This window comes from Grammomys surdaster, unplaced genomic scaffold (genome assembly GCF_004785775.1).
Source record: "Grammomys surdaster isolate TR1022 unplaced genomic scaffold, NIH_TR_1.0 339, whole genome shotgun sequence".
Lineage (NCBI taxonomy): Eukaryota > Metazoa > Chordata > Mammalia > Rodentia > Muridae > Grammomys > Grammomys surdaster.
The window spans coordinates 306,296-327,456 of record NW_021604758.1 but is presented as its reverse complement, the minus strand read 5'-3'; the positions used below and the strand labels follow the sequence as shown (position 1 = coordinate 327,456).

The following is a 21,161-nucleotide window of genomic DNA, read 5'->3' as shown; positions in this document are numbered from 1 at the left end:
TCTCTCTCTCTCTCTCTCTCTCTCTCTCTCTCTCTCTCTCTCTCTCTTCTCTGTGTAGCCCTGGCTGTCCTGGAACTCACTCTGTAGACCAGGCTGGCCACAAACTCAGAAATCCACCTGCCTATGCCTCCCAAGTGCTGGGATTAAAGACATGTGCCACCACTGCCTGGCAAACAATCTCTTGTTTTCCCCTTTCTAGATGATAATCTTTCTAATAATAGACTCTTGGTTTTGATGGGTAGAAACCTAGCTAAAAGTAGCTTATGCACAATAAGGCACTTGCTGGATCATTTAAACAATCAGGATCGGGGATATCAGGGCATGGCCGGTCCTAGGCAGGCAGGGGTTGAGTGGTGTTGCTGCCTTGACTCTACTCTTATCTCCCTTATCAAGCAGACTCCCCAGGAGAGGGGAAGATGACTCCCAGCCGCTCAGGTCCATCTCCTGCCTGCTTGACCACCCTACAGGGCCTCTTTTTTTCAGCTTTTTTGAGATAAGGTTTTGCTCCATCCTGGGTTGGCTTTAAACTCATGCACTCCTCCTGCCACAGACATACTCTCAAGTGCTGGGATTACAGGTACAAACCATGCAGGTAGGTAAATGCATGGGATCAGGAAGATAGCTCAGTGGACAAAGTGCTTGCCATACAAAGTATGAATATAGGAATTTAATCCCCTGGGCCCACATGAAAAAGCAGGTGTTAACGCTGCATACCTATAATCCCAGAACTAGATGAGGGTGGAGACCCGAGGAGTCTTAGGCCTTATGGGCCAGTCAATCTAGCTAAATCAATGAGCTGCAGGCTGAGAAAGAGACGTTTAAAGCATAGGATGGGGAGTGATTCAGGACAACGCTGCGTTTGGACCTCAGGCTTCTACACACTCTTGCATTTACACACAATCGTAAGTAATAACAGGGCCAGACAACACTTGGAAGGATTTATTTATGATATTTATCTGTTGTTTGCAGTATTGAGAATAGAACACAGGAGTTTATCTGTGCTGGGCAAGCACCGGTTTTTCTTTAAAAATAAAATCCTGGGGCTAAAAAGATAGCTCAGTAGTTGGGAGTGCCTGCTGTTCTTGCAGAAGACCCAGGTTCAGTGGCTAAAAACCATTGTAACTCTAGTGCTAGGGGATTCCACTCGATACACAACTGTAACCCCAATACTCAGGAACTAGAGTCAGGTGGATCTGTGAGTCTGAGTTTATCTTGGTCTACACAGTGAGTTCCAGGACAGCCAGGGCTACACAGAAAAACTCTGTCTCAAAAATAAATAGGCTCTGCTCTTGCTCTTCTCATGCTCTTATGCTCTTCTCCCTCTGTCCCCTCTCGACTCCTTCGCCTCCCCCTCTCTCTCCTCGTGCTCATGGACAGCCTTCTCAATCAATCTCTCTCTCTCTGCCTTTCTCTGTCTTCACTACCCCCTCAACTCCCCTCCCCATACCCTAAATAAACTCTATTCTTTACTAAAGAAAAAAGAAAGATAGATAGAGAAAGATAGATAAATGATAGATAGATAGGTAGATAGATAGTTGAGGTTCAAGGATAGCTTCAGTTACGTAGAGAAACCCAAAGCCAACCTGGGCTACTTACATAAGACCCTGTCTCAAAAAAGAAAAATAGTTCAGGGTTGGGTAATATAATGATAATCCTGAACTCACCAGCTGTCTCAGCTACTGGGGAGCCCAAGGCAGAAGGATCATGTGAGGCCAGGAATTTGAGGCCAGCCTAGGTAGCACAGTGTGCCCAGTGGCAACACACCTCAAAAATTGTAGTCAGTGATGAGGTAACTTGGATTCTAGTTTATGACATTTTTCTTTCATTCTTCCATTCTAGACTAGAGTGAGTGGTTTCTGTGCACACAAACATTTTAAGGAGATGAACTAAGGATGCTGTCTGCTGCAGGAAGCCCTTTAAGTTCTTTCTATGGGTCTTAGAATACAGATAAAACTCATTTGTACTGTGAGCCTGCAGGTCCCTGCTTCCCCCGATTGCCTCCTCCACTCTTGTCTCCTTTGCTTGCTTAGCTCCCATGCTTGGGTTTTATTTTCCTTGAGTATTCCTTGTTCCTTTATGCCACAGGGGCTTTCCACATGTTCCCTCTGCCTAGAGCTTTATCTGATCCTTCCCACCCCCTCTTATCCTCTAGATTAGGTTCTGGACAGATTTAGTTCTTGAGAAAAGACTTCATTGGTTAGGCTGTAGTTCCAGGTAACAAGCCGCTCATTTTGTAGGTCAAAGCCTGCTATTATAGCATCTATAACCAAGCAACACCTCTCCTTTTCCTTCAATAGAACCAGCCTGATGGCAGTTTGACTTGTACAGTCATTCGCACAAGGCCTAGGTTTAAAATCTCAAAGATGGGGTGGTTGGTTAGCTCGATCAGTACAATTCTTGGTGCGCAAGGTTGAGGACCTGAGATTGGATCTTCAGCACCCACGAGATACATACAAATGCTGAGGAGATGGAGCTAGGATCCTTGATTAGACCAGCAAGTTTGGGTGTACATGTGAGTTTTAGGTTCAGTGAAAGACAGTCTCAACAACTAACATGAAGACTGACTGAGGAGGACACCTGATGTCAACTATGGCACATGCTGCATGCATATGTGTGTGAGTGCTTGTGTTTCTGTGTGTAAATGTACACCTGGGTGTACACACATACACACACACACACACACACAGAGAGAGAGAGAGAGAGAGAGAGAGAGAGGCTCTACAAAGAGCTAAATGATGAGTTTTAATGCTTTGATATCTTCATCTTGAAGATTTTAATTATTAGGCAAGTGACCCCACATTTTTATTTGTAGTGTCTCCTCAAACATTACTTATCTCACCGTGGTCCCAGTTACTTTATGTTGTTTAACTGTGGTTGAGGACCTTATCTCTAACTATACCCTCACTGCAGAAGAACTGCTCGTCCCTTATGCTCTTGTCCCCAACTCCCACCATAGACTAGATGCTTGCTAACTAATTGCTGAATGAATGGGTAACAAAGATATTTTCAGCATTTGCTTAATTATTCTATGGCAAGGGAGGGTGGATATGGCATTACGTGTGGAGGACAACTTGCAGGAGTCAGTTCTTCCCTACTGTGTAGGTTCCGGAGATTGAACTCAGGTCATCAGGCTGCCCATAAATGCCTTCACACAGTAACCGATTTCAGATTCTTGTTTGTCCCCACCCCCATTTTTATTCCTTTTCTTTTCTTTTTCTTTAGTGTTTGGAATGGAATCCAATACTTCAGACAGGCTGGGCAATACTTTCGTGAGCCTTTGCCTTTCAGTGTTGAATCCTTTGGGTTTTTTTTTGGGGGGGGGTTGCTATTTTTTGAGACAGGGGCGAATGTAGCCTAGCTAGCTGCAAAATCCCTGTGTAATTTAGGATGGCTAAACCAATCCTGCCACCACCTCCCAAATGCTGGGACTACAAGGCCTACCACCATGCCCAGTCCTCACTGGTGAGTTCAAGGACCACTGAGTCATACTCTCAGTCCAGAGAGATTCTTCTAAAAGTTTGGAGTTTGGTTAGGAAAATGAGTGTGCCTCCCACACAGAATCCCATCTCCTCAGAGTCAGGGGCTGGAGAAACTCTTCCCTCCATGTGAGGCTCAGTACCAGGCCTGGGGAGGAGACACCGGTGCGTCACTGTTAAGTGGAGCTAAGCCTGCACCTAGAACAGAAGGGTTGTTTTGGTGTGGACAGGGTAGGCCATTTTCAGGGGAGCAGCAACTGAAAAGGGCTAGCAACTGAAGGCCCTAAGGACAGTGTGAGGAGAATTGGTGGTAATGCAGGTCTAGGGTAACCACAGGAACGATGCAATCAGTGGGGTGGAGAGGACGTCCTCATCTTTATGGTTCCACCTGGTGGGGAAAGGGTGGAGCTGTGTACGTTCTATTGTGGGTATCTCATGAATTATGCATTTGGTTGTCACAAGTCAACTCCTTTCATGCCTGTATTGAGAGGTCTTTAGCAAGCACACACTGACTTTCCAGGGTGCCATAGCGCATTGGACACAGTGAGAGACTACAGGGGCATCGAGCTCACCTACCCTGTGTAGTAATGCTCAGTGAGTATGAAAGAGCCAGAAAAGGAAGGATACTATGAGCCACACAGAGGCTTTAACCTTGTTCCTCCCAGGAATACAGTACACACTTGTAATCCCAACACTTGGAAGACTAATGCAGGAGGATTGCTGAGTTTCAGTCCTTCTTGGGCTACGTAGCAAGATCCTATCTCGAAATGAAAAAAGAAAAAAAGAAAATTGCTTCATCTTAATGATATGACCTAAAAGGTGTGAAACAAGGTGGTGGCAAGGTCAGATTTATGTTGCAGGAAAGCTGCTGCCTCAGAGAACATGGATGAAGGTGGCCAGATGGGAGGCTGACATCTTTGTAGGAGTGTGAAGACAGCCATGCAAGGATTATGGGTTTAACAAAAGCTGGAGGGAGGTGGAAGATGGCTAAGATTTGGGGACTCATTGGTCCAAGGAATATAAGAGAATGGTAAGTTCTGATGATACCTGAGACCGTGTCTTGCCTGTCCCAGAATTGATGTAGAGAACAGTCTTGATATGAGACTGAAGATTTGGTGGCAGGTGGTGTACCTTAAAAGCTAGATGTGGTGGTGCATGCCTGTAATCTTAGTACTTGAGAGGCCGAGGCAATATGATCACCTTGTCTCCAAAGAAAATACGTTTAATTCTAGATGTCTTAACCCAAATTGGCTCTTATCCCCATACAGGAAGGATAAGAAAAACCACACGAACAAGCTTCGAGAGCTGGCCTTGCTGATCCCTGTGACCATTAAGACCAGAAACAAGAAGTACACCAAGGTGTGGACTGAAGGAGAGGCGGCATGGGGGTAGGGGGAAGGCAGGGGCAGGGAAGCAGAGTGTCAGAGCAGTGAGTGGGGGCTTCTGGGAAATTCACACAGACCCTCTCAGTGATGGACTTGAAAATAGGGGTAGTCATGATGCTCTAAACAGGAATTTCTGGGAGTCCATGATCCCATGGGGGATTCTATTTTTAGAAGCCAAGTTCCTCACCCAGGGTCAGCAAGTGCTTTACCACTAAACTATATCCCCAGCCCTGTGGGATTCTTTCAGGATCAGAGGTGGCTTGGGTAGAGCAGGAGCTGGAGATAGTTCAGTCAACTCGTTCTGAAAGCATGAGTACCTGAGTTCTCATCCCAGAACCCACAGAAAACCATGCATCATTAGGTAGGTAGGTGCTTGTATTGGTTAGCCAATCTAGCCTACATCTGCCAGCAAGCTCAGGTCACACTGAGAGACCCTGTTTCTGTTTCAAAACCAAAACAGACCCACAGTTTGTTTTGTCTCCAAACGCCTGAGGAATGACACTGAAGCTGACCTCTGGCCTCTACACGTGTGTGCACACCCACATGAGCACACACATACAAACACAGAAAGAGGCAGAGGGAACTAACTGGGAGTGGAGTTCACAGTAGAGCGTAGAGGCAGAGGTCACACAGCTGCAGCCGGAGACTCTTCTGTCTTTTTCAGCCCAGAGTTTCTCAGTTAAGAACAACAAAGATGTGGGCTGGAGAGATGGCTCAGTGGTTAAGATCACTGACTGCTCTTCCAAAGGTCCTGAGTTCAATCCCCAGCAACCACATGGTGGCTCACAACCATCTGTAATGGGGTCTGATGCCCTCTTCTGGTGTGTCTGAAGACCGCTGCAGTGCACTCACATAAATAAAATAAATCTAAAAAAAAAAAAAAAAAAAAAAAAACAGGAAAGATAACTCCTGCTCCTAAGTGCTCCTAAGAGCCTGGCCTGTGCAAGGCTCTAGAGGAAAGATCAAAAAGGTGCAGAGGGAAGACAGAAAGTGTGGCCTAGTGGTACATGTACTTCATTCTAGCATCCGGGAGGCTGAGGCAGGAGAATTGCAAGCGCAAGGCCTGCCTGGGCTACAGAGTGAGTTTAAAACAGCATGGGCAACTTTTTAAGCCTTGTTTTAAAATAAAATATAAACAGAGGACTGGGGATGGTAGCTCAGTGGTAGATAACTTGCCTTGGACACACAAGACCCTCTTCTACTCTGTTCTCATGGTCCTTTCCCCCTTTGACCCTTCTGCCTCCCTCTTGCTTACAAAGATCATCATGATCACCTTGAGCTCATGTGGATAATTCAAGTAATCTCTCCATCTCCAGGTCCTTAGCTCAGTGACATCTGTACAGCAGCTCCCTTACCATATAAGGCAGCCTATTCATAGGCATGGGACTAGGATGTGGCTGCCTTTGGACCTGGGATGCTGACTATGGGGAAATTCTTCCATGTCCTCAAGCATTTGTATATTTAGTATGTATAGGTGATGTCACAGGATCCTGGGAAGCCAGAGAAGAGAAGGACATAGTTCCTGCCCTCAAGGAATGAGTCTAGCATTTCATAACTGACAAGATGTCCACCTCCTTTGGAATTATCTCTAGATCTGTCTAGGGAGGCAGAATCTCTGAGGCAGGCGAATCTCTGAGTTTAAGGCCAGCCTGGTCTAGAGTGAGTTTCAGGACAGACAGCGTTATGTAATAGACCTGTCTCAAAAAAATAAAAAGAAAAAGAATTTCTTTTGTTTTTAAGACAGGATTTCTCTGTGTAGTTCTGGCTGGAACCCAGAGATCTGTTTGCTTCTGCCTCCTACTTCTGGAATTAAAGGTGTGCATCTCCACACCTGGCAACATGCTTACTTAAAAAATTATATCTGTTTATTTTATGTGTAAAAATGTTTGCCTGAATGTACACATGTATACCATGTGCATGCCTGGTGCCTATAAAGGTCAGATCCCCCGGAATTAGAGTTACAGGGAGTTATGAATCCCCATGTCAGTGCTGGGAACTGCTCTTAACTGCTGAACTGACTTTTCAGCCCTGGACATGCTCACCCTTTAGTTTAAGAAATTCATGAAGAAGACTGGATGTGGTAGTGCACACCTTTAATTCCAGCAGTCAAAGGCAGAGGCAGGTGAATCTTTTTGAGATCAAAGCTATCCTGGTCTACATAGACAGCCAAAGCTACATATTAAGACCCTGTTCAAAGACAATACAACAACAAAAATCCATGCATTTAAAAACAAAACAAAAAGGAAGAAATTCCTGAAGGAATAGATTGTTTGTAAATACCCAAATGGAAGTGGGAAGGAGGGATGCGGGCAGAGTGAGAGTAAGGATGAGAAAGAATGCATCATCCCAAAGGCCTGTGCCTTCAGTCACCCAGTCACTCTGTGTTCAGCATGTCTGTTGACTGAAATCTCTCTGTTGTTAACAGTTTTAAGACCTATTATAACTTGAGATGGTCTCTGGGGTTACAACGTCCAGTTGTAGCTGCCAGGTCGTGTTCCTAAAGCATCAAGACTGAGCCTTCTAGCTGGGTATGGAGCTCATATCTTGTAATTCCAGCACTTGGGAGGCTGAAGCAGGAGAATCACCAGTTACAGGCCAGCTGGAGGTACACAGTAAGACATTTTCTCAAAACCAAACCAAACCAAATAACCAGAAGCAGTCTTCTATTTTGAAATCTGATGGGAATCTAACCACCTTTGCATGGAACAATTGTATATATCTCTTCACAGTCACAGGGCTTCATTGTAACTGAGTTCCAAGCCTGGTGTTAGATATGCCAATCTAAGAAAGACAACTGCTCAGTGCTCCTGACAGCTTTCTTCTCTTTCAATTTCTTAAGACCCCCTAGAAGATAATCTCAAGCCTTCTAAAAAATGACTAAGCCTTCTAAAAAATTATGTGTGTGCTTGTGTTCAGGAGGTGTCAAGGGTATTCTCTCTCAGTCTGTCTTTTGACTCTTTCTCTTTATATGGGGTCTTGGTATGTAGCCAGTATTGTCCTAGAATTTACAATTCTCCTGTGTCAGCTTCTTGAGTACCGGTTTACAGGTGTGCTACAAAAATGACTGGCTGGTAATTTGGAATGATTTTTGAGTTATTTAATGTTTGCTGTCCTTGCTGAACTGTGTGTCCATGAAGGCACATTGCCTGTACTGCTTTTAGCTTTGTGTCTCTAGTAGCAGTTCAGGAAGTATTTAGTGGTAGTTGGGGTAGATGATGTCTGGCCACAGCTAGGAGCACCCTGTTGAGTGCTGTGAGAAATCTGCTTCTTTAAAAGCCCCCAGCTGAGCCACCTCAACATTCTCTGCCTTTGAAATACAGAAATGAGTTAGCTAAAGTCATGATTCAACAAGCTCAAGGTCAAAGGGAGAGAAAAACGTGGTAACAGATAACAAAGCACAGTGGCAAATGTGGAGGTGGAAAGAAGTCTAGGGTGTTTCAGAGTGCTGGGATATTGGAAGCTGATCCAGCCTGGATCAGATAGTCAGAAGAGGAGGTGGCCATGCTGAAGCTCAGAGGAGGAGTAGGCAGGTGAAGGGGCTTATGGGGAGAAGAGGAGGGCCAGACAGGGAATTAAGTATAAGCAAAAGGCCAGAAGCCGAACAGTGTATGCTAATAACTGGGACCAGGAGGCTAGCAACCCTGATCTCCAGCTCTGCTTCCGTAGTTCTCCAAACCCCATTGTGTTCAGCCTCAGTCTTCAGCTGGCTCTCTTAGACAAGCTAGGGGGTAGACAGCAGAATGGGTGAAGCTCTGCCAGATGCTGCATTGCTGGTTATGTGTGGAGAGTGGGGTTTGAGACCTCCTGTCTGTTCCCCAGGAGCCTCACACTGTCCTGGGCCCTGACCCTTGTGCAGTCCAAGGTCTTACAGTGTTCATCCTAGGCTGGCTTCCAACTCATGATCCTGCCACCTCTGCCTCTGGAGGAGCCAGGATGACAGGTGGGCAATGTGTCCAACTCTCAACCCTGTCTCTGTACAGAAGGAGATCCTGCTGCGTGTCCTGCACTACATCCAGTACCTCCAGAGAAACATTGACATGGCCAAGGCCTTGCTCAAGCTCCACAGCAGCAATGGCAAAGGTGGATTTGTGGGTAAGCAGTTCCACCTCCAATGCCTTTATACCACATTTTCCTGACTGTCAGGAAAACCAATTGGCTATCTCCCCTTCCTGGGGAAGGGGACTAGTCAGAGAGGTGTGTAGGAGAGCCAGACGTAATGGTTCACATCTGTTACTCCAGCATTCAAAGGCTGTGGCAGGAAGACTGCATTGAGTTCAAGGTCAGCCTAGGCTACACAGTGAGTTCCAGCCCAGTCTAATGTATAGAGCAAGACACAGTCTCAATGAGGTAAAGCAAAATACAGACACTGTGTTTTGGAGTTTGGAGGAGGAAGCCTGAAAGGTTGGCCTTCAAGGACAGCATAAGGGAACCCTGCCAGACTGCAGAACCACCCTGAGCAAGAGCACGTGGGTGTGAGGAGACGCAGAGCGTTTATGGACAGGCAAGCAGTAGATGTGACTAGAGGAGATGTTGCAGTGAGCGGGTTGATGCCCTTCCCCAGCCAGATCCTGATTCAGTCTGCTGTGACCATAGCATCTCAGGCTTCAGTCCTAAAATCTGTAATCTGGGACCCCACCAGCACTTTCCTTCTGTGTATGTCATGAGAATCAGAGATGTTAATACAAACAATATGGGGGCTGCAGCACACAGCTACCCAGCACTGTACCGTGACTGGTGTGAAACACTCAGACAGGTAGAAGCTATGGGCACAGAGGCTGGAGCAGAGAGATGAGGTCTGTAGGCAAAGCAGACGGGTGGACACAAGAATTATTAGAAGATTCAACCAGGGAACATTCTGCACGTTAATTTGCTTTTGCTTTTATTTTTTTCCTTATTTTATTTTATTTTTGAGGAAGCGTCCTACCATATAGCCCAGACTGGTGTCAGACTTGCAGTAACCTTTCTGCCTTAGCCCTTTAAGTGCCGCCTGCCCTGTCCTTTGACTTCTTGGCTGTGCAGCAATAGACCCCAGTTTCCTTGTTGGTAAAGTCTGCCTGAAAACCTTCCCTCCCACCCAGGGTAGGAAAGCCTTGTCTGGGAGGAGAAGGATATGCAAGACCAGGAGTGGGGTCTGATCTGTGCCCTCTCCACTCCCAGGGCCAGGTTGGAACCCATCCGCTGGCCAGACACAGCGGCGACACTCTACCCCCTCCAGCTCTCAGAAGTCAAGCCTTTGGAGCACCTCTTCCAAACCTCAAAAGAAGAAGTTTACCCAAGTGTCAGGTATGTGTGGTCTTTGGAAGCACAGGGAATGGCTGTTATAGAGTAGGCTCTTTCTCTAGAAACACACTGGGTCAGACCTGGCCAGTCTATACCTGAGTCCACTCCCAGGCCTTCATGGGCTTTCATTTCTCCCTCACTGGGACCGGCAGCAATCCAGTCCCTCTCAAAGCTATAGAAAAGCCTGAGTAGACACTGCCAAGCAGTGCTTATGTCAGAAGCACTGGCAAGGCCCAGGTAGGATGCTGCTGTCATCATTTGTTTCCTTTGAGCTAGGGCATAGGGAGGTAGGGTGGTAGCAGGGTCGGGATGTAGAGGCTGAGAGGCCTGGTTCTAGCCCAGCCTCACCACACCCTCGCTTCCCAACCTCTTGAGGCCCTCAGTGCTCATACCTGTGAAATGGGGCTATGGCCTGCCTAACCACTGGTCTCTAGTCACAGCTGTACACTGCAATTATTTGAGGTACTTAGAAACTTCCTAAGTGTTTGGAAGTGGCCTGGTGTGGCATGTCACACCAACTGCATTTTGCTGTTAAAGCTCAGAGTTATGTGCACAGAGTTGGCTCAGTGAGCTCTATGTGAAGATCTGGGCAAACCTGGGATGCTGGAGTGCCAGGACAAGCAATGCTCTGGAATGTGTCATCCCAGAGCAGAACTCCCTATCTGAGCCAAATTCTGAGGTATTATCGTGCCTCTACCAAGCCCCTGACTCCTGTCTCTATTCTCAGAGCGCCCAGCCTGGCCCTATAAGCCTCGACGCTCTCTAGCTCTGGACCAGGCTGAAAATCCTATCACCGTACACCCAGGCCTAAAGGAAGAAAATGAGGAAGATGCCACCTATCTGGGCGACCTCAGCCCTAGCACCTACCCCACAACTGAACCGTCCATGTCTGAAGGCGATGGACAAGGGGCCCAGCTGGTGTTCTTGGACATGGCTCAGAACATTGTTGCCTATGACATCACAAGTTGGTGCCTTACCTTAGAAAGAAGTTCCTTTTTTATTTGCATGTGTCCTTTCTCTACCCCAACTTACCTGTGCATGTGCGTGTGAATCTGTGCTCTCTCTCTCTCTCACAGACTCTGCTCTGGACAGTCTTACCACCTAGGCATGGCTCACAATATGGGATGACACTGCCTCTCACATCATGGGCTTTCATTCCCAGCTTTCCTTTCTCTGTAAGAGAGGGACAAGACTGGGGTCACCTTTGTGTATACACCTCAGGTCTCAAATCTTGCGATGGGGGGCTTCTCTGAAGAAGCCAGACTGTCCCTTGTCCCTGTCACTGTATCAGAGGAGAGAAGGGGTTGAAATGCCTCAAAAGAACAGGAGAGCAGGCAGAAATGTGAGTCCTGGCCTCGAACCTGCTCTAAGGCTGTCAAATGCCCAGTCATGTTCCCCTGTTGTTCATGCATCCCCTCTAGTACAGGCCATGAGTTATTGGTGCTTGTGACACAGTAGTGACTAAATTCTCATTCCAGTGATGGAATTGCCCACTTTTCCAGGGCCATCCAGACTTGCTGGGCAGTGCTAGAATGCCCTGGTTCCAGAAGAGGCATCATCTTCCTGCTAGCTATGTGACTTGGGGCTAAACATGCCATTTCACATGACAGTGACTGGGCTAACCCATCGGCCTAATGGTGCTGTACATCAGTAAAAGACTTACAGGGATGGGGACAGGGCCTGGACTCTTGCATGCCATCATGAGATCTTGTTGTCATGGCATTGTTATTCCATGTTAAAGATCTGATCTGCCAGCAGCTCTGATAGAGGTATGAGTCAACATCGGGGTGACTCGTGCACTGCAGCTTCACCCAGGCACCATGCCTGGTCCCTCTCCTTCCCCCTGCCTTGGAGCCCTGGAATCTGGCCCATATTCAGGCATAGTTAAGTTACTCTGACACCCCTTCCTCCAGGTGATCATGCTATAGAAGTCCAGGATGGAGAGCCTAATGCTGACATCAAGGTTCAGAGGTCCTATTTTCTCACCAGGGCACAGCCCTGTGTCAGGTAAGAAAACCCCAGGGTGCCAATATCAGCGGACTATGAGAAATGGCTTTATATTCTCTGCCAGAGCTCCGTGAATGGTGCTGTGGGCCCAACTGCATGCTGGCTGGTGCAGGCTCCCAGGAAGGTCTGGCTTCTCACCTTCTAAACTGGTGGTTGTCACCTGCTGATCTTGCATGCCTCTCTTTCCCTCCCAGCCTGTTCTCATCCATTGAGTGCGTCTCTAATACAGACTTTGCCTGATCAGTGGGGCTTGAAAGCCCCTGACCCAAGGTAGAACCCAAACCTCTTCCTTGGCATTAGAGAATGTGACCCTGTCTGTCTCACCATGTCAGCCTTCTCTTGCTTTTACCACCAACCTTCCACTAAACAGCCTAAATGTTCTCTAGTCCCCACACAGCCTGCTCTGAGCAAGCTGTCCCTCTATTTAGAGTATCTGCCTCTCTGATTTACTTGGGAAACTACCCTCTCTCCTACTTGCCCTCTTGTCTTCCCCAGACTCTTGCCCTCCGGCTCCCTTCTGTTATCAGCATCTGTTTACCAGCTCATTTCCCACACAAGACTTGAAGCTCCTTGAGGGCAGAAGCCTAGTTGATTGAATTCCCTGGGATTTCATGCAGTTAGCCATGTGAGCTCGGTTCAGGGCTCTGTGTCTTCCTCTGATTCCAATTCTTGCAGGCAGAAGCTATTCTTGTGTACTTCCAGTGAGGCAGACAAAGAAGCCCCAGACACTGACCCCTGGCTTCCTGTTTGGACCTCCGAGGACAGCCCCAATGGTGATTACAAGTCCTCTTCTTGTAGGATTTGAGCCTTCTGAACTTTCCTCGCCAGAGGATTTCTATGGCAGGAAAAGCAGGAAGAAGGCTGGGGATCTGCTAAGCACAGGGTTGGAAAACACTATGCCTAGCATCATTTTGCCTCTGGTTGCTATGCTAGGCATTGTTAATCAATCCCTGCTTTTCCTTGAGCCTGCCACTGCAGAACCTTTTAAACACGGAGCTATGGGTCACTACAGTCAATCTACTGGCCCTGGCACACTGTGATGATTTTTCCTTTTTTGTTGATGTGTTGCCAGGCAATCTGCCTTTTAGTTTCCTATACCACCTCAACTCCAAATGGCAGTCTCCTTTCCCCAGTGTCTGACACTATCTCTCCAAAGCTTGCTGCTGTATTGGGGGTTGACCACATACCTGTGTGCCATGATCCTTTGCAGAGAACCCACTGGCTTTGGAGTCTTCCCAGATCAATACCTGGCATGTGGCAAACTACCTGAATGAGATCTTAGGAGTCAGCTCTTCTCTCTTCAGCTCCCCAAGCAAAATCCTGCCGGATCATGTCCTGGAGGACGGCACCTACTTTCTGACTGAAGGTGGGCTACCAGAGTGGCAGGAGCCTCATTCATTCATAAAACATGGGGACACCCACCCACCAAAAATACTTGGGTCTAAGTTGAACCCAGTGGATTCCCAGAGGGGCTTGAGGGGCCTACAGCTCCTCACAACACAGGGACTACTAGGCCATGTAGTGAGGGGGAGGCTCCAAAAAGCTGTCACTCTACCTTCAGCTGGCCTATGAGTGAGACTTGGACACAGGCTAGGAGATTCCAAAGGGAGACTGTGGAAAAGCAGGGCAGGGGCTATCCAGGTGCAGTCAGAAAGCCTAGTCCTGCCAGTGTTCTGCTCACAGGTCTCTTGGAGTCTTCACCTGCTGCCTGTGAAGTGGAGGCTGCACAAGAGAAGGTAGGCTCTGTCTTCCTGCCTTGTCTTTCTCACTGTGTATCCCACAACTTCATCTTCTCCAGAGTTACCACTTCTGTTCTCACCACCCACCTTTGAGCTCACTGTTGCCCATGAGGGGCCTGGGAAAGGCCTGACTAAAGTCACAGCTTCTCCTCAAGCAGGCTGGGGTGGGTGTGGTGGGGGCAGGGGGCGTGGCGGAGGGTTCTCTCACCTTCCATGGTTTACTCAGTGTCTGTGTGTTTGACACTGGGTTTCTTGGATCCCAGGCTGGCATCAAACTCTCAATCCTCCTGCCTCAGCCTTCAGAGAGCTTGGATTACAGGAGTGTACCAATTTAGCTGGGCAAATAAGTCTCAATTCTCTGAGCATGGAGTTTACCCACAGTGGGTAGTTGTACCTTAGTCTTCATGGTGCCTGAAACTCATAAAGACAGAATCCACTGGTGTCATCCAGCTTTGTTTTGGCTTCCAGCTTAGCCATAGGAGGAAGCAAGAGAGAGGGAGAACTAACCAGCGGTTACGACTGTGCAGATGGGTGGGGGAACCTCTGTCTTCCAGCTAAGACACTCTGCTCTAGTCCCAGTTTCCTGATTGATGCCCAAGGCCCTTCCTTGGGACATTAGAGCTAAGGTTCCTGAGTTTCCCAGGGTGTAGAGACAGACGAGGGCATCTGACCTAATTGTCTCTCATGTTGTGCATATCCTGTTGTCAGTGTCTTCTTCCTCTTCATCTGATCCAAGAAGTATCCTCTGAAGGCCCCACAGGCCCACCTAACTTCCAATCCTCTATCTCACTGGACCACTGCTACCTGTCGCTGAGTGAGAATGTCAAGGTGCTGTCCAACTGTGGCTCCAGCTCAGAGTCCACAGACACAGAGTCCCTGTGGGGACAGGAGGAGGTGAGAGGGGTGGCCACCTACCCAAGGAGGACAGGGGTCTTCTCCCTTGCTCAGCTTTCTGCCCTGCAGCAGGTCAACCCTGAGGGATTGCAGACCTCGAGTGATGAAGACAGAGACTACACATGGACTCCTACCCGGCGATCTTCTGGCCTGCCAGTAGCCAGCAAAAAGATCAAGAAGGTCCAGGCGAGCCAAGGCCCCATGAAGCCCAAAGACAGCAGGAAAGCCTGCCCTGGCCAGGTGAAGAAGAAGTGTGTTAATGGCTTCATCATGTTCTGCAGGATGAACAGGAAGCAGTACATCCGGTGGGTGAGGGTACCCAGGTTTTTAAAGGTATAAAGGGCTTACCATCCCCATGTGCATCCCAAGACCATGTGGCCCTACCACTGAGCCTTCCCATCCTATGCAGCAGATTCAATGCCAACTTGAGATATCAGGGAAAAGGAAATTAATTTGCCTTTGTCACCTTCAAGAAAACCACCATCAGGAGGGGTTGAATCTGGGCTGAATCAGTCCTGCCTCTCTTGAACTGTCACCTCCTGCATGCTAGACCACACAGGTAGCAGGTTGTCCCCAGGAGGTCCAGGATCAGTCCTGCCAGATGCCCTAGAAGTCTCATTTCTGTGGGGTTGACTTAGGTCAGGTGTCAGCCCTGGACCTGTCACTGTAGGATGAGACCAGCAACAGGAGCTGGTTGCCTTCTCTGGAAGAATGGGTTTGGGGGTGTGGGTGTGCTGGAGCCTGTGAAGTGGTGGCTGCAGGTCATTTATGCTTTGGGGGACATATGTGTGCCTTCCTTGCATCAATCTAGAGTGTAGGGTACTGGAAAGCTGGTGGGAGAGGAACAATGGCTAATGATCATGGTGTGGCCATTGTGACGTCCTCCTTCCTGTACCAGAGCCTGTCCTGGAACTGCATCCACAGCTGCCACCAAGGATCTGGCTCAACTGTGGCGAGGGATGACTCTGGAGGAAAAGAAACCATACTGGTGAGAAGTGCCTTCTAGAAGGCATGGGAAGATTGTGGGCCCCAGCCTGTGGCCCTCATCCCTCACTCAGAACCCCATGACTTTGCTAACAGGTTGGGGCTTAGCTGGGCTGAGGACTTGTGAAACAAATTCCTTTTTCTTTGTATATATGTGGTGCATGCTCATGCATGCAGAGGCCAGAACAGGGCATCAGATTGCCTTTCTTTTGCTTTTTACCTCATTTGCCTTGAAGCAAGGCCTCCAGTGGAATGGGAAACTGGCCTTTACAGCCAGATAACTAGACAGTGAGTTCTCGGGATCCACCTGCCTTTGCTCCCAGTGCTCCAAAGCAGGCGCACACAGCCAGGCCCAGTTCTTCACATGGGTACTGGTGACTCAAACTCTCAGCCTAGAGCACACATTCTTATTCACTGAGTATCTCCCCAGGCTCTGGGTCACAAGTTTTACAACTTGGAAGGTTACAGGTAGAGTGCCATCTGCAGTGGTAAGAATGGGCTTTCCTGGGTCTTGGACCTGTTGCCTCCATTTCTGCTTTGTCACACAGAACATCTCAGCTATTTTCCTGTTGCTTGGCCTCTTCTATCTCTTGACTTATTCATCTTTCCCAAATTCTGACCTCTCCATCAGCATTAAGGGCTCACCTTTGCTCATTTCCAGATGAGCCAAACCCCTCAGAGCTGTGTGATGAGCACCTGGCAGGGCCCAATCTAGATTATTAGCCCCTAGAGGCCTCAGTGGGACCAAAGAGAGTTCTGACTCCCTCAAGACCAAGATTGGTCACTGCTGGGGGCAGAGAACTAGTGGGGTAACCTAGGAGCCGTGTGTGAGGAACCTCCCTCTGTCTCCAGCACTAAGGCACGCAGGTTCAGCCGCCAGCACAACCGCATTGTGAAGCAGGAGAGCTCCAGCAGTGAGGACGACGATGGGGAGACCCCTAAGCCCTTCTACCAGCTGCTGGCCGAGAAGGCCCAGGTGTCTTTGGGCCTCACCTCACTGCCCACCTCTTAGAGCCAGTGAGGGGGGCAGCCCCTGCTGGGCTCTGCCACCTGCTTAGCTCCCAGGTCCTCTAACATTTGCTTCCCCTGGGCCTCACACCCACTGCTGTGGGCCCCCTGCCCAGTCCCCCAGCTTTAGCACCAGAGAGGAAATGTATTTACTGGTCCAAGGCTCTGCCTTGTGTACGGCCCCACCCTCTAGCCTGTCCTACATCTGTTCTTATAGGATGGGTGCCCTAGATGAAATGCAGACCTTCCCTCTGCCCCAACCACATGGTCTCAACCCCGATCTCCCTGCTCTGTGTAAGATGAAGTGAAACCCTTTTTACCAACAGAGGGAGAAGGAATGTTGTGTCCAGGATCTCTTGGCCATGCGTGGGCTTTCCACATATCAAATCCAGAAGCCTTTTTGCTTCTGTACTTTGAAAACCCCACAGAGCCTACAGGTCTGAACTCAAACCCTTTACCTCAGAAATTCAGTCTTGGGATGTAGTTACCCATGTTTATAATTCCAACATTCAGGAAGCTGAGGCAGGAAGATGAGATCTGAGACCAGCCTGGGCTATATAGAACATGATCCCCATCTCAAAAAGAACCCAAACAAGAAAAACAAGCCCCAGCCTCTGGCTGGGCTTTGTCCCCAGTTCTCTCTTGGGTAGGTTGTTTGGCAGGTAACCCTTACCCTCAATAGCTCTGTTGTCTGTTAACTTGACTTTAATTGAAATGGAGGCATAACATGTCCTAGAAAAATAAAGATTTACAATACAAACTAGACAAAGGGGCCAGGGTTGCCCCAGGGGACAGGGAAATCTTTGGTCTGGGGCTGGATCCTGGGGCTCAAGTCCAGGGAAGCAGGGGAAGGGCCCTCTGTACCCATCAGACCCTCCTCAACAGGAAGGGCTGTCTCTGGGCCACCCTGGTCTCAGGAAATTTTGGGAACTGGGTATCAGTGGGGCTATTAATAGTGTTATAGAGAGGGTGCTGGCTAGAAATCAGCCACTTGGCAGGGCCTTCTCACACTAGTACTAGGTAGAGGAGGGCAAAGCCCAAGTCAAGACCTCTAGTGCCCACACACACTGGGCAAGCAGAGCAAGGAGAGGGCTGTAACAAGATCTGCCGTCAGGAGAGGGACAGTGCCCTGACCTGTGGTAGTCCCTCTGGCTCCTCCAGGGCTTGTAGCTCATCCAGGTGGGAGAGCTGTAGTGTAGGACTTCACCTAGCACCTTGACACCATTGTCAGAAGTGGTTAAATCCAGGCAGTCACAGTTCCAAGGGCTCCTCCACAGGCACCGACTGCAGCTGCGTCAGGACCTTGGCCTCGGCGTCTAGCCCCTCATCAACCTCAGTCCCTGCTGTGGCCCCCAAGAGCAGCCCCTGGGGGTCGGGGTCTGGCAGCCTCAGCACAGTGTGAGTGGCCTGTGTCCCCAGCCCCTCTACTCCTGTGCTCAGTTCCAGCCCTGCTGGCCAGACGGGCACAGCTGCAGGTGACAGCATCAGACCCTCGGGTAGGGGTGCTGGGAAGCTGGAAAGCAGGCCAGAGGAGTCCGGGGAGAAAGGCAGGCTGGTGGCAGAGGTGACAGCAGGAGCAGGTGGCAGTGGCTGAGTAGAGATTGGCCCCAGAGTGTGACCCTCTGGGAGGGTGGGGCTGGGGCCCACTGGGAGGGCTCCTTCGGGCACTGTGATAGCTGGCTCTTGCTTCAAGGGCAGGGCTAGACTGGGGGCAGGAGGCAGGACCTGGGAGACGAGCATGCTGGTGGGGAAGGTGGCAGTGAGGATGATCTTGCCCTGCTGCACAGCTACCCCAGTGACAATGGGGCTGCCAGACACAGGGTTGGCCAGGAGGAAGTTTCCTGTGGAGAAAAGAGGTGGAGTGGAAGATGCCAGCTGGCAGGCAGAGGTGCCAGTAGGCTTAACCCCAAGAGACATGCCAGGAGTGAGAGCCCTGCTCCCCAAGCCCACTCAGATCCCAAGAAAGCAGGAAGGGTACCTGGAGCAGTGGACGGGGGAAGCTGCAGCGCAGTCACTCCCACACTAGGGTTTATCAGGTGCACATTGGTAGGCCCCGCCGTAGCTGCCACCTTCACAGGACTGCCTGGCCCAGCTGCCAACAGCTGGAGTGGTCCCACAGCCTGAGGCAGGGTTACCACCTGAGAGGTGGGCACCACCTGGGGCAAGTTCAGCAATGGTGAGGTGGGGCTCAGGCCTGTTGGGTACCCAGAAGAAGGGGAGAGTGGTACAACCTGAGGAGCAGCCACAGCTGGCACAGCTCCCGGGGTCAGAGGGAAGGTGGAGGCAGGTGGGGGCCCTGGGACTACTTGGGGCAGGGTTCCTGGGATTTCCTCTCCAGGAGTCCCATGAACCCCTTTGGTCTCAGAGGTTTCAGACTGAGCCTCATCCAGTCGAACCTCTCCTGTCTGAGGGTCCAGGACCAGAGAAGTCTTGGCCTCACTGACCCCTTGGGGACTGGGCTGTGGTTGAGGGGCACCCCCCCCTCCTGTGAGTAGCAGGGGCCCCAAGCCAGAGCCCTCTCCTAGGGCCAAGCTATTGATGATAACTGGGCTGCCGTTGAGGAGCACTGCTGGGGGGCTGCTGGCGGCCAGGAAGCTCCCATTCACTAGGAGAGAGGAGGAGGCAGGGCAGGTCGCTGGAGGGGTGGCCCCCGCCAGGAAGATGGAACTCTGGGTGGGGGCCTCAGCAGCCACAGAGGCCACACCCCTCTCCAGGTCCTCTGGACTGCGGCTGGACTCGTCCTCCGTAGTGGGGTTCCCATCAGACTCGCTGGAAGGAAAACGGGTTAAGTCTTTTTAGGCCTGAAGGCTTCATCGCTTAAGTTGGGCAGAGGCAACCCAAGCTCCGATGAACTATTTTACCCTTCAAAGAACCCGCACAGACCCCAGGGTCTCTACAAGTCCTGCTGGGGTTGACAGCACGGCGGGAATGCTAAGCTGGAGGAAAGCTTTCCCGATGCCTTGGCCTGCAGCCGAGCACCCAGGCTGTCCCAAGTCCCCTGGGTCGGCAGGCGCGTGGCTGCCGAGTGAGGCAGCAGCTTTTACTCCAGTTCTTCCCCCCAGGCGTCACAGACCAGAGCTAGAGGCCTGGCGCTGAGGTGGGAGGGGAAGGGCTTGAGTTACAGGGAAACCGGAGCCGGAGAAGGTTCACGTTTCACAACAAAGACAAGCGACACACCACGCTGTTTGGGCTGGAAGGGGCGTGGGGGTGGGTGTAAATAGTGGTCACGGAGGGGCCAGGTTGCAGAGGCCCCCAAAGCGGGTCCCTACTCGGAGTTCCTTAGACAAAGACCCCATTCCTCTTACCACCGACCCTCCGGGGATACCTCACTTTTCCTACTGCCCACCCCCCTCATTCCTGGCACTGCAGTCCCAACTTAGAAGCAGCTGCTACAAACTCTGCCCGAGGGGCAGTAATGCCCAGAGAACCCAGGGTGTGCCTGGTCTCTCCACGCTCAGCCTGTGCACTCGCCGCCGCCGCCGAGGAGGGGTGTGAAGGGTCACTCGCGCAAACTCCAGCGGCCACCGAGGAAGGAGGGTCGTCCCCTCACCTTTTGCAGGGCGCTCCACCGCCGGTCCCAGTACGGTCGCGCTGTCGCCGGTTCTTGAACCAGTTGCTGACCTGTGTAAGCGAGAGGCCGGTGAGCGTGGCCAGGCGGCGCTTCTCGTCTGGCGTGGGATAGCGGTTGCCGCGATAGCAGGCCTTGAGCGCCGCTCGCGAGCGCTCCTTGAAGCAATAGACGGTCTCCTCGCCATCCCAGATGGTCTTGGGCAGAGGGAACTTCTTGCGCAGCCGGTATTTGTCCACCGCGCCCAGCGCACGGCCACGGGCCCGCTCGGCCTCGTGGTAGCGAGCGCGCAGGTAGAGGTCCTGCAGGAAGGCGTGGTGGGCGGCTGGGAAAGGGCGGCTCTCGAGGAGCTGGTAGAGCTCGGCGTATTCACCCCGCTGGAAGGCCACCAGGGCCCGCGCGCGCAGCACCGGATCGCTGCCACGTAGGCGCTCGGCCGGGGGCAGCGCGCCCAGGAAGCGGCTCAAGCGGCCGGCGTGGCCCGCCTGCAGCAGCGCCTCGCACACGCATGCCACCTGCTCGGCTGAGAAGCGAAGGCCAGTGGGCGCCTCGGTCACGGTCTCCCGGGGAGACCCCGGGCCGCTCGGGGACCCAGAAGCCGCCGCCGCCGCCGCATCTCCCGCCCCGGCCGCCGCCGCCTCCCCCTCGGCTGCCTGCAGAGTCTGCAGAAGCTGGCGCGCTTCCTCCTCCTCCTCCTCGGTCGCCGCCGCCGCCTCCCCCCGAGCCGCCGGCCCCGCGCTCGGCTCGGCAGGCGAGGTAGCCATGTTTTGCAACTTTGGGAAGTTCCTCCCTCCTCTGCCGCCTCCCGCGGGCTTCCCCA

The 21,161-nt window shown here is 50.9% G+C and overlaps 2 protein-coding genes across 2 annotated transcripts in view; one reads left to right on the top strand and one right to left on the bottom strand.

Annotated features, from left to right (window-relative positions):
* Positions 1-16,777, top strand: part of Bhmg1 (basic helix-loop-helix and HMG-box containing 1) — a 22,201-nt gene extending 5,424 nt beyond the window's left edge. Inside the window, exons 3-14 of the mRNA XM_028778717.1 lie at positions 4,709-4,835; positions 8,842-8,953; positions 10,019-10,144; positions 10,869-11,105; positions 12,055-12,148; positions 12,824-12,921; positions 13,359-13,514; positions 13,832-13,884; positions 14,596-14,781; positions 14,851-15,086; positions 15,680-15,769; positions 16,618-16,777. Of these exons, the coding sequence (XP_028634550.1) occupies positions 4,709-4,835; positions 8,842-8,953; positions 10,019-10,144; positions 10,869-11,105; positions 12,055-12,148; positions 12,824-12,921; positions 13,359-13,514; positions 13,832-13,884; positions 14,596-14,781; positions 14,851-15,086; positions 15,680-15,769; positions 16,618-16,777 (1,675 nt within the window). The remainder of the gene's footprint in view (positions 1-4,708; positions 4,836-8,841; positions 8,954-10,018; positions 10,145-10,868; positions 11,106-12,054; positions 12,149-12,823; positions 12,922-13,358; positions 13,515-13,831; positions 13,885-14,595; positions 14,782-14,850; positions 15,087-15,679; positions 15,770-16,617) is intronic.
* Positions 16,778-17,456: 679 nt separating this feature from the next.
* On the bottom strand, positions 17,457-21,105 carry Six5 (SIX homeobox 5). Its single transcript, XM_028778686.1, has 3 exons — positions 20,324-21,105; positions 18,752-19,542; positions 17,457-18,614 (listed from the first exon to the last, which is right to left on the bottom strand). The coding sequence occupies exons 1-3, from the start codon at positions 21,103-21,105 to the stop codon at positions 18,025-18,027; spliced, it is 2,163 nt and encodes a 720-aa protein (XP_028634519.1). The 3' UTR covers positions 17,457-18,024.
* Between the last annotated feature and the right edge of the window lie 56 nt (positions 21,106-21,161).